Raw genomic sequence first — 17,500 nt, 5'->3', positions numbered from 1 at the left:
TAACCCTAAACCTAACACCCCCTAACTTAAATATAATTTAAATAAATCGAAATAAATATTGCTATCATTAAATAAATTATTCCTATTTAAAACTAATAAACCCTAAGCTAGCTACAATATAACTAATAGTTACATTGTAGCAAGCTTAGGTTTTATTTTTATTTTACAGGCAAGTTTGTATTTAAAAAATGAATTGTGATTTAGATAGAGCATGCACAATCTTTTTATTGGCATTAACTAATATTGACCATGTGAAATAATTCACAGTATATACTTTTTGTAATTGGATGATGTCTGTCACATGATTCAGAGGAAAGGAAAATGGGACTAATTTTGAAATTTGACACTAAACAAAATCTACTACTCTATTTGAAAATCAAACTTTAGGCCTGATGATATAAATTTCTCCGCTCAGATGAGATTATACAAAATGATCCTCCAACATTGCGAGATTCCTCACAAGATTATAAAAGGGCAGATCCCTGCATTTCTGTATGTGAATGAGATACAAGCCCAGTCCAGTGTATAGCACTGCATGACACAAGAGTTCTGCTGCATTTACAGTTTGTGGTTTGTATTTTACATTCCTTTAGACTTCAGATAAAGTTTATTACATTTAAAATTCCCCACTCTTGATATTACAATATATATTTTTCACAACTGAGCAGTCATTTTACCCCTTGGCTGTAAGTAATATACAAATCAATAGTTTTACATATTTGGCTGCCAGTAACACTCATAAACAGAAGTGAATTGACCACATTGACTGCCCCTCATCTCTTTCTGCTCCATATTTGTAATGAGTTTTAAGCATAGGAGGCCCTTTACATTTAGCCAACACTCAGTGACTTCAAAAAAACTTGACTTTCAAATGTCGAGTATTTTTGTGAAGCTTTTACTGTACAGCTGCTTAAATAAAATACTGAATTGTCCCATTGAATACTGGACACCTGGCAACCCTGGCAGTAATCTCCTTTCAAGGTGCCAAAACTAGCAATTTTTTTTATTAATCACTCTAATTGTATAGACAATGCTGTACACAATCTTTAAAAGGCAGAGATTAGCAATACACTCTTATTGATAAGTGTGGTCTGGGCATGAAATGTACCTTCAGATTAGTGCCCAAGTTTGTGCATGTGGCATGGATTAAATGTTATACAATCCTAATGCAGATAGTTTTAATGCATTTCAGAGTGCCTTGTAATAGAATGCCAGGGCTCTTCAGCCTTGCCACACTATTACTTTCCAGGTTTCTTTAAATGTAGAAATGTAGAATTTGCTACCAGACTGCAAAGGCCTATATAAGCTACCTATATCACTGTATGAAGTATTGGCATACTAATACTATAATGTTCAGGATAAGCTTATATGATTTCTTTACTCTGTGTTTGTCCCTGGCAGCCTGATAGGAGGATAATCCCACAGATACATATTAATAAGTCTTTGAGCAGCGCACTTTCTGCATTTTACTATTTTCTGATGGACTCCCCATACAAGATATTCGACAATCAAATAAAACCTATTTATATGAAATTCATGTCAAAGCTGAGAACACTGTCCATGGAAGCAAATGCTCAAAGATAAGTATCTTATGCCAGACATCTGGGGAGAAAAAGCAGCATTTGTGGAACAAAATACAATAATGTAGTAAGTCATGCACAGAAGGGGGAGTGAATGGAATGCTTTCCAGCATGGATTCTTCAGCTGTGCAATCTGTTTTCTCACAAGAGCTTAACTTGGTTTTGGTTTAGTTGAGGAAGTTTACTCTTGAGACCAGATGTTACTTAAGAAGCAGAGTGTTCCTATGACATAAATCATTTCCCCTGGAAGAACATATTGGATCTTTAAATAAATGTCCACATATGTTAAAACTAAATATCCCCCATTCCTAACAATCAGAAAGAAATGGACTACCAGTGTTCTTTAAAACCATATAACTGCATTTGGTGGGGCCATATACAGGGGACATTCTTATCTATTATAGATCATTTATTAGCATGTCTAACAGAAGTCAAACCTCTTTCTGTAGCTGGCTGCACATTGCACTATCATATTATGGTATTTGAAAAGAATGCTGCTTTACAGCGAGTATTCTCTACTGCAGAAGTCAGAAAATACTGATTCAGTATTCTAATTGTAGACCAGGTCTTCCTGATTATCTTCTTCAAACAGAAATCCACAAAGGTTAATGGACTGTGACAGACATCAATTCATATCTTTTTGTATAAATATAAGATATTATATTTATATAAATAGGAATATTCTTATAGTAAAATGGCTTAATGTTCTTATATTATGTTCTTATAACAGTATGTTTAACCTTTAAAACAATCCAATTTGTTATTACATGTTTTTTTATTGTTTCATATAAATGTTGTCATATCTAAATATGCAATCTTATGCTCTTTTAGGAGAGGTGGATGAAATTGCCTGCAAACAAGATAATAAAATGTACATGAATAGAGATGTATGGAAACCATCACCGTGCCAGATCTGTGTGTGTGACAATGGAGCCATTCTTTGTGATGAGATTCAGTGTCAGGATGTTCTTGACTGTGACAACCCGGAAGTTCCTCAAGGAGAATGTTGTCCTGTATGTCGCAGCTCATCAGGGGGCCAAATAACCCCAAGTAAGGACTTTATTAATGTCACATAGACTTTGGTGCCACCTACATTACTTCTTACTTACTTACTATTCAAAAAATACAGTACATTAGCAATAATAAACATACAAGTTAGGTATAGGTTATTTTCATGTATAACAGTGCCGATTCAAGACATTGTGCTGCCTGGGCCCAAGAAATCATGTCCTGCCCAACTGTCCATCCACTACAAAATAAACTGGACCATAGTCAGCAGTCTCAAAGATTACATTTCTGCAGACATAAAAAGCACTCTGATACCCAGCTGGTAGACCCAATATGTGACAAATGTCCCTTAGAACAAACTATTAGCTAGAATGTTCTCTCTCTATGTACTACCCCTTTTAAATGCCCGCTGGGACTTATGGTTCCACCTGGTCCAGCTATATACTTGGTCTTCATGTTACAGTTTAATTTTGAACTGTGCTTGTATTGAGGATACATACAAAGATGGCTTATTGTGGTTATATAAAGGGTTTCTGATAGACAAACATTATTTGTATTTATTTTTTGTGGGTGGGATCATTATTACATATAGCTGTGAAAGTGCACAAGACTCTAATGCTCCTATGGTGCAGCTCCTACATTTAAACAGCTGCTTAGGCTTTGTCATAAGCCACTTCCATTTTTTAATATTAATAGCTGATTTTATAAAAAGTACTTTGCTACTGTTTACGTTACAGTGGAGGTATTGAGTAGCAGTTACAGTGGAAGTTAGGGGAAAATGGTAATCAATTGCAGTTATCCAATTTCCTCACAAAACACCAATGACATAATCAGTCCCATCACTGCACACATTATACAATTTCATTATGAAATATCTGATTTAATCACATCAGAACAATGCAACATTAATAAAAAATACTATGCTGTATGGGCAGTGTTCATTTATAATCTAGTGTTGTGTTCTCACTGAAAACAATTCAAGCAACATGACAAAACTTTATTCTGCACAAACCAATTCAGAAGAGGGTATGATTTTTTTATTATTCACTACATTAAAATACTGTGCTTGTGATTCTGTGAAAATAAAGTGCACTGCAGCCCACCTTCTTGTCGCAACCAGACCACTCCATGCAAGCCTTTACTGTTTAATGGGTGCAAGGGTTAATGCTAGCCTGAACTTTATGTGACACCTACACTAATAAACCTTTATTATCCAGGACTATTGGAAGGAGAAGTCCTCTGTTAAAACCCAAACTAATAACCCCCCCCCAAATAAAAAAAATCAACAACAAAAAAAGTTTGGTAAAAATCTATATACAGACATAGGGGTCAATTTATTATAGTGTGAGCGCACATGATACGATGTAGCGTATCATGCCCGCTGCACATCGATAAATGCCGACAGCATATGCTCTCGGCATTTATCATTGCACCAGCAGTTCTTGTGAACTGCTGGTGCAATACCGCCCCCTGCAGATTCGCGGCCAATCAGCCGCTAGCAGGGGGTGTCAATCAAACCGATCGTATTCGATCGGGTTGATTTCTGTCCGCCGCCTCAGAGCAGGCAGACAGGTTATGGAGCAGCGGTCTTTAGAGTGAATGACAGTTATACCCAATCATCTATGGAGTAGCTAATGCATTGTATTAATATTAATCAGGACATGTGTGCATACAGTGTTTAGCTGCCCCTTACAACTAAAATAATTAAAACTGTTCCCTAGCTATATTTTTTTTTCTGAAATAATATTAGGGATGTGTATGGAGATAACTAACATCTATCAGCAAACCTGGTTTTTCCAGAACAAAATGCGTGTAAATGAATCAGCTTTATAGGGATATAAAGATATGCACCTATTCAGCTACCACTCACACATACTTTCAAATGGTTAAAAGAGCAAGCATTAACCCCTGAAACAATTACCATCATGAGGTTATCATGGAAATGTTTCACTAACAAACAGTGGCGTCACTAGGGTTGGTGTCACCCGGTGCGGTAAGTTATGGTGTCACCCCCCCAGAAAGCAGACAAACACAAAAAAAAAACACACACAGGCACACACACACAAACACTTAGACACACACACACACAAACACTCATACACACACACACACAAACACTCATACACACACACACAAACAAAAACACTCAGATGCACACACAAACACTCGGAAACACACTTAGACACACACAAAAACACACACAGAAAAACACTCAGGCACACACATAAACACTTAGACACACACACACACAAACTCAGACACACACACACACAAACACTCAGACACACACACGCACACAAAAACACTCAGACACAAACACACACAAACACTCAGACACACACACAAAAACACTCAGACACACACACAAAAACACTCAGACACACACACAAAAACTCAGACACACACACAAAAACACTCAGACACACACACAAAAACTCAGACACACACACAAAAACTCAGACACACACACACACAGAAACTCAGACATACACACACACACACAAAATATGTAAACTGCACTGCATTAATTATGAAGCTCATGCCTAGAGCTGCTCTCTGGCTCAGCAAAGCATCAAATGAAAGATAAACAGAGCACTCTAAAATAAATCACTAAAGAAAAGGTTTAGGCGTGCAAACTATGAAAATTCTGCTCTGTGACTCTGTTGCAAGTCTGTCAGTGCACAGCCCCGGGCCACGTGCCTACCGCTTCTTATGGCCAATCACCTTTGCACTCTGCCCACCCCCAGAAACCCGCCCGCCCTCCCCTCCTACCTCTTCAGTGTGCACTTAGTGTACCGTAACCGTACCGGTCTGGTGGGCATCATACGTGGCTCCTCACTTTAGAGACAGTGTCAGTCATGCGGTCAGGTGTCAGGCACCCCCCACGCGATTTCCCGGTTCCCATTTAGAGAGACAGCACAGCAGTGAGTGACTCCACTGCTCCACACGTCACTGAGCAGTGAGCACAGATATACAGGCAGGTTTAGGCTAGCAGCGTAACTTCGCAAGCCCCACGGCACGCCCACAACATTCATAGTGAAATTGGGCAGGGGAGGAGCAAAGTACAAACAAGCAAAAGCAGCCGGGAAAAATATTTGTGGAAATTGCAGCGGTGGCTCAAGGGGCAAAAACATTAAATGTCTACAACTTCCCCAGTCCCACTAATGTTCACAAATACTGCCCCCTCTAATAAAAAATTCTATGCATCTCTACATTTTTTTTTTTCTGGTGGTGTCACCCCCTAGTGACGCCACTGCTAACAAAGCACTATGAAACAGGGGAACAAATCCCTTGACGTTGTACCATCTCCATACTTTCTCATCCAGCATAGACACTTCAATCAGACAATACCTGCACTTATGTATCAGCAGCACAGCTACACATATTAGCCAAACTGAAACAGGGTAAATTTTATGTAAGAGAATGTTTCAGGAGACAACATGCATCTGTCACATCATCAGTAGTGACATATATCATGGGATCAGTGAGTTCCCTAATATTATAAAGCAATTAGCAAAGTCTGGTAAACAGTAATTTCTGAATGAAATGACTTTTGTTCATGTTAGTGAGCATAAATTATTGCAAATAGTCTTTACTAATATTTTGATGTATTAGCTGTAAAATACTCCTATAGCCATGATTCCGATCTACCAGAAGTGTGAAGTTCTTGTTTTCTGTAGTAACACTCTGCCTTACTTTTTATAGAATTGTATTTTTTATTTGATTGTTGGCAGGAAATAGTTTGTGTACATATTACATACTAATATTGTATATAGTAACATAACAAATCAAAGCATTATATTTATGAATGGAAAAAAAATCATCACAGCTCATACAAAAATGCAAGCTAAGAAACAGAGATTGTATTGATATTTTTAAAGAAAGTTATGAATAATTAGATTTGCCCATTTTGGTGGCAGATATTGCTTGGCTGTATCTTCCCTATGTCATTATCACTGTACTCCTTTATCCTATTTAAATCATCCCCCCCATCATTACATTCTTGTTGTTCTACCCTAACTTATACGTTTCTTTGACACATCTTATTTCTCATACTCTTTCCTTTCAAGAGTTACATGGAAGTGGGCGGTGCTGCATCTGGCTGTTGCCTACCATTCTATTTGTTAGTGGATATGACAAATATCTGAGTGTATCCCATTAAAGTCACTACTGCAATGCTGTGTGCAAAACCAAGGGAACAAATTGTGTCTTTTTGTTGCTTTTTGTAAAAAAATGTCTATCAGCTGGTAGCAAACAGGTTAAATTTGTAACGTGTAGAATCTGTGTTGGAGTGAACACCATTGCTAAAATCCACAGACTAACATTTGTAAGGAACGTGACAGAATGTTTGTTAGCTAATTTAAGTATGTAGCTGAGAACTGTCACGGACAGGGTAACTAAAGCCGAAAAGGTAGTAGAAAAACTAACTCACCATTACACCTTACAGTACTGAGGCTGTCATCTTACTGCTCACACTGGCTCGATCGATTATTTCCTTGATAGTTGTATATGGCCACCCTATTCAGGAATAATCCAGGCAGTATAAGAGATGTCTCTTTTCGAAGTATCAGTCAGTACTGTGAGTGTTTAAACTGGCTGCTGGTAGCGGATTTTGCCCAGTAGAAATCCGCTAGAAAGACAAAATTATAGACAAAAAAAAAAAATCACCGTAGTGAGAAGAGTCCAGCAATTAATAGGCCGAGTATAAAAGAGTTAAAAATTTTCTTTCATTCGTATTGCAAGTAAAAAATTTTTCCATACAAAGGCCTCTATTTATCAACCTGTCAACTTACCTGCATTCGCCGGCACCAATACGCTCGCCTAAGATCGCCTAACATCGCTGCCGCGGACCTGGTATACGCTCCCAAAATTACCAAAAAAGCTGTCAAAAAGCTGTGCACCAAGTACGGAGCGATGAGCAGCGGACTGTTAACTAACAGTCATCGATCTCGCTGCTATTCGGCTTTTTTACAGCTTTCTTGGTATACTATCACTAAGCACCCACACTATACTACACTGTTTTAACCCCTAAACCGCCACTCCCGGACCCCGCCGCAACTGTAATAAATGTATTAACCCCTAAACCGCCGCTCCCAGAGCCCACCGCCACCTACATTATACATATTTACCCCTAATCTGCCGCCCCCTATACCGCCGCCACCTACATAAAGTTATTAACCCCTATCCTGCCGCTCCCGGACCCCACCGCAACTAAATAAAGTTATTAACCCCTAAACCGCCACTCCCGGACCCGCCGCAACTAAATAAAGTGTTTAAGCCCTAAACCGCCGCTCCCGGAGCCCACCTCCACCTACATTATATTTATTAACCCCTAATCTGCCCCCACTACACCGCTGCCACTATATTAAAGTTATTAACCCCTAAATCTAAGTCTAACCCTAACCCTAACACCCCCTAACGTAAATATAATTTAAATAAATCTAAATAAATATTTCTATCATTAAATAAATTATTCCTATTTAAAACTAAATACTTAGCTATAAAATAAACCCTAAGATAGCTACAATATAACTAATAATTACATTGTATCTAGCTTAGGGTTTATTTTTATTTTACAGGCAACTTTGTATTTATTTTAACTAGGTAGATTAGTTAATATTAGTTAACTATTTAATAACTACCTAGCTAAAATAAATACAAATTTACCTGTAAAATAAAACCTAACCTAAGTTACAATTACACCTAACACTACACTATAAATAAATTACCTAAATTAACTACAATTAAATAAAATTAAATAAAATTAACTAAAGTACAAAAAAACAAACACTAAATTACAGAAAATAATAAAATAATTACACGGATTTTAAAATAATTACATCTAATCTAATCCCCCTAATAAAATAAAAAAGCCCCCCCAAAATAAAAAAAGCTCTACCCTATACTAAATTACAAATAGCCCTTAAAAGGGCTTTTTGCGGGGCATTGCCCCAAAGTAATCCGCTCTTTTACCTGGAAAAAAAAGTACAATACCCCCCCAACATTAAAACCCACCACCCACACACCCAACCCTACTCTAAAACCCACCCAATCCCCACTTAATAAAACCTAACACTAACTCCTTAAAGATCACCCTACCTTGAGAAGTCTTCACCCAACCGGGCCGAAGTCCTCAACGAAGCCGGGCGAAGTGGTCCTCCAGACGGGCAGAAGTCTTCATCGAAGCCGGGCAGAAGAGGTCCTCCATATGGGCAGAAGTCTACATCCAGATGGAATCGTCTATCTTCATCCATCCGGCGCGGAGCGGCTCCATCTTCAAGACATCCGACACGGAGCATCCTCTTTTGGCGACGTCTTCTTCCTGAATGAATGTTCCTTTAAATTACGTCATCCAAGATGGGGTCCCTTGAATTCCGATTGGCTGATAGAATTCTATCAGCCAATCAGAATTAAGGTAGGAAAAATCTTATTGGTTGATGCAATAACATTGAATTATTTCATTCGGAACATCTGGAGTGACGTAAGCATCGATTTGTGTCGGACTGAGACCGGCGGATCGTATGTTACGTCACTGAATTCTACTTTTGCCGGTCTGTAGGGTTTGATAACTAAGGCGAATCAGGCTAGCCACAAATATGCTGCAGAATTCCAGCGTATTTGCGGTTGACAGCTTGATAAATAGAAGCCAAAGAATCAAAATGTAACAGTACCACAGCCTGTGAATCAACTAGCATCATAGTACTTTCACATGTAAAGTTCCATGATGCTAGGTTGATTCACTGGCTGTGGTATTGTTACACTTTGTATGGAAAACGTTTTAATTGCGATAATGCACTGAGAAATGAGGTAGTTCATTGGCTTAGAAATTAGCATATGCGCCTACCTAGGTTTAGGTTTCTACAAAGAATACCAAGAGAGCAAAGCAAATTGGAAAGTTGTCTAAAATTGCATGTCCTATCTGAATCGTTAAAGTTTATATTTAACTAGACTGTCCCTTTAAATAACAATAATTTCATTAATCCATTCCTTTCCCCAAAAGTAACTTACTGTATTCTCATAAGCCCTTCTACTAAGAACATCCCCCCTCTTTCTACCACTATTAATGTGCACAATGCACTTTATTATCATTTCCTCTGTGATGTTGCCACAAAATACACCATTTAAAGGAACATCACACTATTTACCCATGTGTTCCATTTAATAGAGAGTATTTAAAAATTTATTTCACAGATTTGTTTTATGTTTATGTTCCTTTGCTAACTAAATCACAATCTTCTGTGGAAGTTCAGCCAGTGAGCAATCTAAGTATCAGTTGCACAGAAACATACTCTGTTAGTTTTTATCTTAGCACATTTTTTAAACATGTTTATCCATAGTTATTTTATTTACATGATGGAAAGATTAATACTTTCTTATTATCACTTAAATTGCATTAATCATTCTTCATTATACTAAAGTAACAGAAGGTCATATGCTAAAGGAACAGGAGGTCATTTAAATGCACCTATATATACTATAACAAAATATATCGTCTTATCTTTACAGGATTATGAAAACATAAATTTAATTATTTTCTTTCCTTATTTGTTGTTATAGGGGGAGGTGTAAAGGTAAGTGTACATTTTTTTTCTTTACATGCATTTTATTTATAATAAATGTAACTATAATGAAAATGAAATAGTTCTAAGGAATTCAGTCATTATTGGTTTTTATTAAATTGAACATAAAAATCCTTAACAACAATAACACAATATAAGGACAAACTGGCTCCTCACTGAATTCAATGTAAAAATACCAGAAAAGATACTCCTCCTTAATAAATGAGTATATAGCCATACTGATGCCACTATAAAAAAACACAAGGATTTACATTTTTAAGTTGTTAATATTGTGTTTATGCCACATCTTTCTTTGTATTACTGTATCTATGCATATAATACAGTTTTATAATAGAAAAATAGCATTTCAGAGTTCCCTGTTTCTTATATGCAGAGGATATGTGGAAGGGTGCCCTCTGCTGGGGTTGTGCTGTAATTGCAGTTCTGGTGCACAGGGGTAGGTATTTTAGCAGCATGTAGAAGGGAAAATATGAAAATTATTGTTAGCTCAATAATTGTTAACATAAGGTTGATAGGATGTTGTTTGTACATACACATTGCTTTTTGATTGGATATTAAAGAAATGGGTAGTGACCATATTTAAGAGGGGCTATTATTGTTGATACAATAATTGTTAAATAGTATATCTTAATATGATTGTTATTTCATCCTTTTGTATGAGTATTTTTTTCCCTTTTATTGGCATTTTAAAGTATTATTATACTTAGAATACCTTGGAATAAAAGTTTTATTTTAAAATAATTATTTCAAACCAATAACTCTGAACTTTAGATGTTTATTGTAATAAGTGAGTGCTAAAGGATGTTTATTTTCTATTTATTCTAAACGTATACATGCAGCATCCCCTACAGTATATATATTAGGGATTGTTTTCCCTAAAATAGATTTTCAGTGTGTTGTACAGTCCAGATTCTTTAGTTTGTTTCATATCAGTGGTAATGTACTGTGAATGTATCTGCAATGTAAGTATCCTGGGCTTAGCTTCCAAGAGAACTGTAATGGGGTCGGAAAAATACACAAAGCTAGACAGACAGTGTGACAGAATTTCCATGTATTTTAATTATGTTTTATAATATTTATGAGGCCATGTAAAATGGCTAATAGGCTACTGCCCACCAGTCATGTACTTCACATATACCTTACAACAGGGATGAACAACATGTGGCCCATGGGTCATGTGGCCCTCTGCATTCGTTTTTGCGGCCCCAGGAAAAATCAAATCTAAAATGTGAGCTTTGGGGCTTCTGTGGGTGGAAAAACAAAGTATCTGGAACACAAAAAAGCCTTCTAGAGGAGAGAACATCAGACAGAGGGTACCCTGCATCCTAAATTCAGCCCTGTGCCACTTGACACATTTAGGAAATGTATAATTATTTGTGCGATTAATAGCCCTTAAAGGGATATGAAACCCAAATTTTTACTTGCATGATTCAGGTAGAGCATGCAATTTTAAGCAACTTTCTAATTTACTAATATTACAAAAAAAAAAAAAAAAAAATCTTCGTTCTCTTTGTATCTTTATTTGAAAAGCAGGAATGTAAACTAAGAAGCCGGCACATTTTTGGTTCAGTACCTGGGTGGCGCTTAATGTAGCCACCAATCAGCAAGCACTACCCAGGGTGCTGAGCCGAAAATGGGCTGGCTCCTAAGATTACATTCCTGCTTTTTAAAATAAAGATAGCAAGAGAATGAAGAAAATGTGATAATAGGAGTCAATTAGAAAGTTGCTTAAAATTGCATGATGTGTCTGATTCATGAAAGAAAAAGTTTGGGTTTCATATCCCTTTTTAGGCTTTTAAAATTTGTCATCTTCGGCCTCCATGTGTTAGCAAGTTAGCTATCACTGCCTTACAATGTATTTTGATTAAATGGTATTATTATGGCACACTTCCTTGTAGTAAAATTACAGATTTTAAATTGTTACTAATAATTATTCTGTGCACTGAATGGCTAAATAGGAACCCTAGAACTTACTCTGGACTTGTCATCAAGATATACCCTCCACAGAAACTGTGAGAAATATTTTGTAGAATGTTTATAGAGTTTATTCTTAAAACACAGCAGAATAACATTTATACAAAAAATACCTGTGTTAGTTTTCAGACATTAAACAATTGCTTTCTTTTCTAACAACATTTCATAACATTTCCTTTCATCCTTAGGGTCAAAAAGGAGAACCTGGAGATGTCCCAGCTGTAAGTTTTTTTAAAATTATCTTACAGAATTAAAGGGACAGTCTACACCAGAATTGTTTTTGTTTAAAAAGATAGATAATCCCTTTATTACCCATTCCCTAGTTTGCACAACAACAGTTATATAAATACACTTTTTACCTCTGATTACCTTGTATCTAAGCCTCTGCAAACTGCCCCCTTATTTCAGTTCTTTTGACAGACATCCATTTTAGACAATTAGAGCTGGTTCACCTGAACTACATGTGCGTTAGCACATTGTTATCTATATGAAACACATGAACTAACACCCTCTAGTGGTGAAAAACTGTCAAAATGCCCTGAGAGAAGAGGCGACCTTCAAGGGCTTAGAAATTAGCATATGAACCTCCTAGGTTGAGCTTTCAACTAAGAATACCAAGAGCACAAAGCAAAAATTGGTTATAAAAATAAATTGGAAAATTGTTTAAAATTACATTCTGTATCTGAATCATGAAAGTTTATTTTGGACTAGACTGTCCCTTTAATTTATTGACTAAGTTGATTGGCAAAATACTAATTTCATTGTTATGTTTAGGATAATCTAGGAATTACTTGAAAAGTTAAATACATGATTTTAATGTTTGAATGTTTGGTGAGGAATTGCACTAATACACACACGCTATTATAGTAACAGGCTTTTCTTATGGGTTTCTGAGGAGGTACAAAAGATAAGCTAAAGATACACTATTAAAGCAAATATAAAACATTGAAGCTAGTTAGTTTAAAAGGGCATTAAACACCTTGCTTTAAAATTGTTTTTCTCCCACCCTCCCTAGAGAGGTCAAAAAGCAAACTGTAACCTGCAAATGCTGCCTATCAAATAGATGATGTAGGCAATTTGCCTCATTTTTAATTTTGTTTTATAGATAGAGCAAACAAATTTAATCTACTTTCTAATGTACTCTTTATCTAATTTGCTTCCTTCTCTATATCATTTGTTGAAAAGCATACCTACTGTAGGTAAGCTCAGGAGCAGCAATGAACTACTAAGAACTTGCTGCATATTGGTGGCTGAACATATTTACCACTTGTCATTGGCTCACCTACATTTTCAGCTAGCTCACAATAGTGCATTGCTGCTCCTTCAACAAATGGTACCATAAGAATGAAGCAAATAAGTAAATTGGAAAGTTATTTTAAAATGTATGCTTTATCTGTATCATGAAAGATATTGTGGGTTTAAAAAAAAATAAAAAATTTGTGTATATATTTATATTGTGAGTTTCAAAAAAGAAAGCAAAACAATGTCAACAGCCAAGATGTTATTAAACAATTAGATAGATTAACTGTCATCAGTACAAATTATCTGACAGGCTTCTGCAGGGTAAAATAATAATAAATAGAAAACCAAAATAAAAACAAGGAAGTCTTATATAGTATGGCTTTGAATTTCAAATCCTGTGCTAACCGCTTTACGTGGCTTTTTTATTGGATTAAATTGACCCCTCATTATGGCTTGTTATAAGCGAGGATCAATATAAAAGTTCAGCTTCCTTTGTTCACAAATTTACGTTCGAAATCTGAGTTTTAAATGTTGAATTTGTGTCTTCTACAGATTTCACTTGAGTTTAGTAGTTTATCACAATGTGTTTTGTCTGTGGTTCAAAGTCATATATACTATGTAGAAAGATATTTGCTACTCTTTTACAATAATATCTGGCTATATTTTGGATTCAGTTTCTGTACTTTGGGAACAATATTGAGTTTCTTAAGACAAGGATGAATCAATGAAACATTCTAGGCCATACAAATGTAAATTGCATTAAATGTATATTGAAAATGTACATTGCATTAAAAGGTATGCTGGGTATGTATATCTAAATACAAAACAACTGTAAAAAATAAAATAAGTTTCTTACACTCATGTATCTTTCTGTGTTTGAAAACTAGCTCAGTTGCTGCATACATTAAAATACGATATAGTCTAGTAGCATCCAACTAAGTCAATCTGTAATGATACTCAAACCAGTGATCTCCACTGTTGTCTTAGAGGTTGTTTCAAAATAATGCAAAGCCAAAATGAAACTGTACTCATCTGACAAACAATATACTCATTGACTGATTACCTCTTCTAAATATTGTTTTCTCTGTCTCGGATTTTTAGGTGTCTGGCATTCGCGGACGTCCAGGGCCTTCTGTAAGTCTTTCAGCCTTTTTTTTTAAGACAGCAACAACTGTATTAAAATAGAAGCACACATTAGAAATCTGTTTAAAGACAGGAAATGTGCTAAATTGCTTTACCTACACGAAGTACCTAAAATATATAAATAAATAAACATTAAAGAGATACATTTATTTATCTTATAAAATTGGTTTGTCCAACATTTAGCCTTGAGGGCTAGAGGCAGACACATTTTAAGGACATCCCTGTTGGGGGGGGGGGGGGGCAGGCTAGTCTTTTAATTGCCTAGTTGCTAAGATATTTGTCACAAAAAGATATCCCAGACTTGAGCCCTTGGACCAACCTACTGGGAATGTGCTGATATTACTTTGAAGTATGCCTATGACAATGTAGTTACATTAAGAGTCCTGTTAATGAGCTAACTAGCACATTTGTAGTTATGCATATAAATAAACAGACCTAATAAAGATTCCATTACCTATATATAATTGTGCTCAATGTCTACACACTCTTCTAGCAAGATTTCTCACTTAACAAAAAGTACAAGAAAAATTATTTAAATTCTACTGTACCTTATTGCTAACCCTAATACGTAACTGTTTGTTAGATTTCTGCTGTCTCCTTGGTGTTTTCATAACATTCTGAAAATGACTCAATGCAGGTGACACAAACATTTTGTTGATTAATTCGTGTTGTTAAAACTGTTACTATGAAGTCAGGAAAGGCTTTTCTGCAGTCAGGAAATGGTTAGAATTATTTACACTATTTAAGCTGGAATTTACAATATTCAATAATGCTTAAACAATGCCAGTTAGTTGATACTTGTGTCAGCCAATCCGTTTTTTAAGCTTCACTTTTTGTTCTGCTACTGGCTTGTAGAAGTAGCCCTAGCTGCTACTTAAACTTTATTTCAATTACGCTGTTGTCCAGCTGCTTCTCTGCCTCCCCATAGGAAATAGCAGCTGAAACAATTTTTTATTGTCTGTGCATGTCTAGCAGCTAGTGCCATATATTCTGATATGGGCTATGAAATGTAATGGTTTACAAGTTTACGTTGTATATGTTTTTTTTTAATAAAATGTTAATTTTATGTTTTTGCAATTTTTTTATTAAAGACTAAAAAACATTTAAGTAAATTGAACATGACCTCTGCCAAAACTAGAAATAAACATTACAATTCACTTAACTGCCAGAATATAATATATTGTGTAACATAACTGTTTGTTTTGTAATAGGGGCCACCGGGCTCACAAGGACCAAGAGGAGACCGAGGGTCTAAGGGAAAACCTGTAAGTAAAAGATTATTTGCAGTTATTAATAGGAAATACATCATTTTCACACACTGAATATGTATGTATTAGAGCAGAACTTGTAGCACTGTGAGCTAATTCTGGTGTGGGTAATATTTTTTAATTAAGTAGTTCCTTTTTCAGCAAAATCTAAGTGTTCTCTGTGTTATCATGCAGTTGAGGTGGTATCACTAATCATACCCACAAAAATGATCTACTTTAGAAAAACACTATGGGGCCGATTTATCAAAGGCTGGTGGACATGATACGCTGTAGCGTACCATGTCCTCCAGACATCGCTGAATGCCAACAGCATACACTGTTGGCATTTAACATTACACAAGCAGTTCTAGTGAACTGCTTGTGCAATGCCACCCCTACAGATCTAGCAGGGGGTGTCAATCAACCCGATCGTACAGATTGATGTACACAGCCTCAGAGGAGGCAGACCAGTTAAAGGGACAGTTTACTCAAAAATTTTCTCCCCTTTAATTTGTTCCCAATGATCCACTTTACCTGCTGGAGTGTATTAAATTGTTTACAAGTAGCTCCTTTACCCTTATATTGGCATTTGAAATTGTTGATTTAGCATGTGGTATACCCACCTATTCTGAAAGTTTGTGGCCACGCATACCAGCTATAGATAAGCTTTGTAAACACATCCAGCAGAAGAAATTACACTCCCAGTGGGATATAGCAGAGATAAGGTAATAAAATGTTGATTTTCCATTGTTCTCTCAAAGTACTGGTGATTGTTTTAAGGACAGATATAAGATAAAGAAGCAGGTATATGTGCACAATGTGATACAGTAATGAGATCTGATTATATCTACAAGCTCAACCCATTTTATTAGGCTGTGGCTTCAAAACACAAAATCAGAGCTTTAATATACACAAATAAGCCTTAAAAAGCAAATCTCATACATTTTATACTCTGCAGCTGGTAAAAAAAGCAATTGTAAACACATTAAGGGAAAAAGTATTTTATAGTATACTGTCCCTTTAAGGAGCAGTGGTCTTAAGACCGCTGCTTCATAACTGCTGTTTCTGGCGAGCCTGAAGGCTCGCGCGGAAACAGGGGCATTAGCGATCATTCAGCCCATGACAAATCGGCCCCTTTTTGTTTTATGCACTTAAAACTGCTGACTTGATTTAGACTTACAACTTTTAAACAAGATTTTAATATCTATATATCTGTTAACTATCGAATAATTATTATAAACTACTAGCACATTTCTTGTTCAACTGGTTAACTTAAAGGAACATAAACAGTTATAAGAAAATAGCATACTCTTATGATTTATGTCAGTGTATTGCTGCTTTAGAGCTGACTTCAACTATGTGTTTAAACTATTTTGTGGGTGTTAACCACACAGGCATAGGCAAGTAATGTTACAATAAGAAAATGCTCTGACATTTGAGGATTTTTTTATTGCAACTTTATGTCCACTTTACAATTGACTCATTTTTCTCATGTTAAACCTTCATGTGTTTTATGATGTTCATTGTGAATAGAACTGCTAAAAACTGCACCAAAGCAATAATGATCTTCTACCAGTTTGTATTTGCTACTAATCAACACTGGATGTCAGTGCTGCATCATGAAATGATGGCAAGTTTATGAGCTAGTGGAAAAGGCTCAGATGCAAACAACTAAAAATGACTTATTTCCCTATGACTGTTTATTTAGGGAAAACTAAAACAATAA

At 36.0% G+C, this 17,500-nt stretch overlaps 1 protein-coding gene across 1 annotated transcript in view; it reads left to right on the top strand.

The window, feature by feature from the left end:
- COL5A2 (collagen type V alpha 2 chain) overlaps positions 1 to 17,500 on the top strand; it is a 198,583-nt gene that overhangs the window by 82,511 nt on the left and 98,572 nt on the right. Inside the window, exons 2-6 of the mRNA XM_053698600.1 lie at positions 2,412 to 2,630; positions 10,146 to 10,159; positions 12,331 to 12,363; positions 14,486 to 14,518; positions 15,739 to 15,792. Of these exons, the coding sequence (XP_053554575.1) occupies positions 2,412 to 2,630; positions 10,146 to 10,159; positions 12,331 to 12,363; positions 14,486 to 14,518; positions 15,739 to 15,792 (353 nt within the window). The remainder of the gene's footprint in view (positions 1 to 2,411; positions 2,631 to 10,145; positions 10,160 to 12,330; positions 12,364 to 14,485; positions 14,519 to 15,738; positions 15,793 to 17,500) is intronic.

Source organism: Bombina bombina, chromosome 1 (assembly GCF_027579735.1).
Source record: "Bombina bombina isolate aBomBom1 chromosome 1, aBomBom1.pri, whole genome shotgun sequence".
Lineage (NCBI taxonomy): Eukaryota > Metazoa > Chordata > Amphibia > Anura > Bombinatoridae > Bombina > Bombina bombina.
This window is presented reverse-complemented; position numbering and strand designations above follow the sequence as displayed.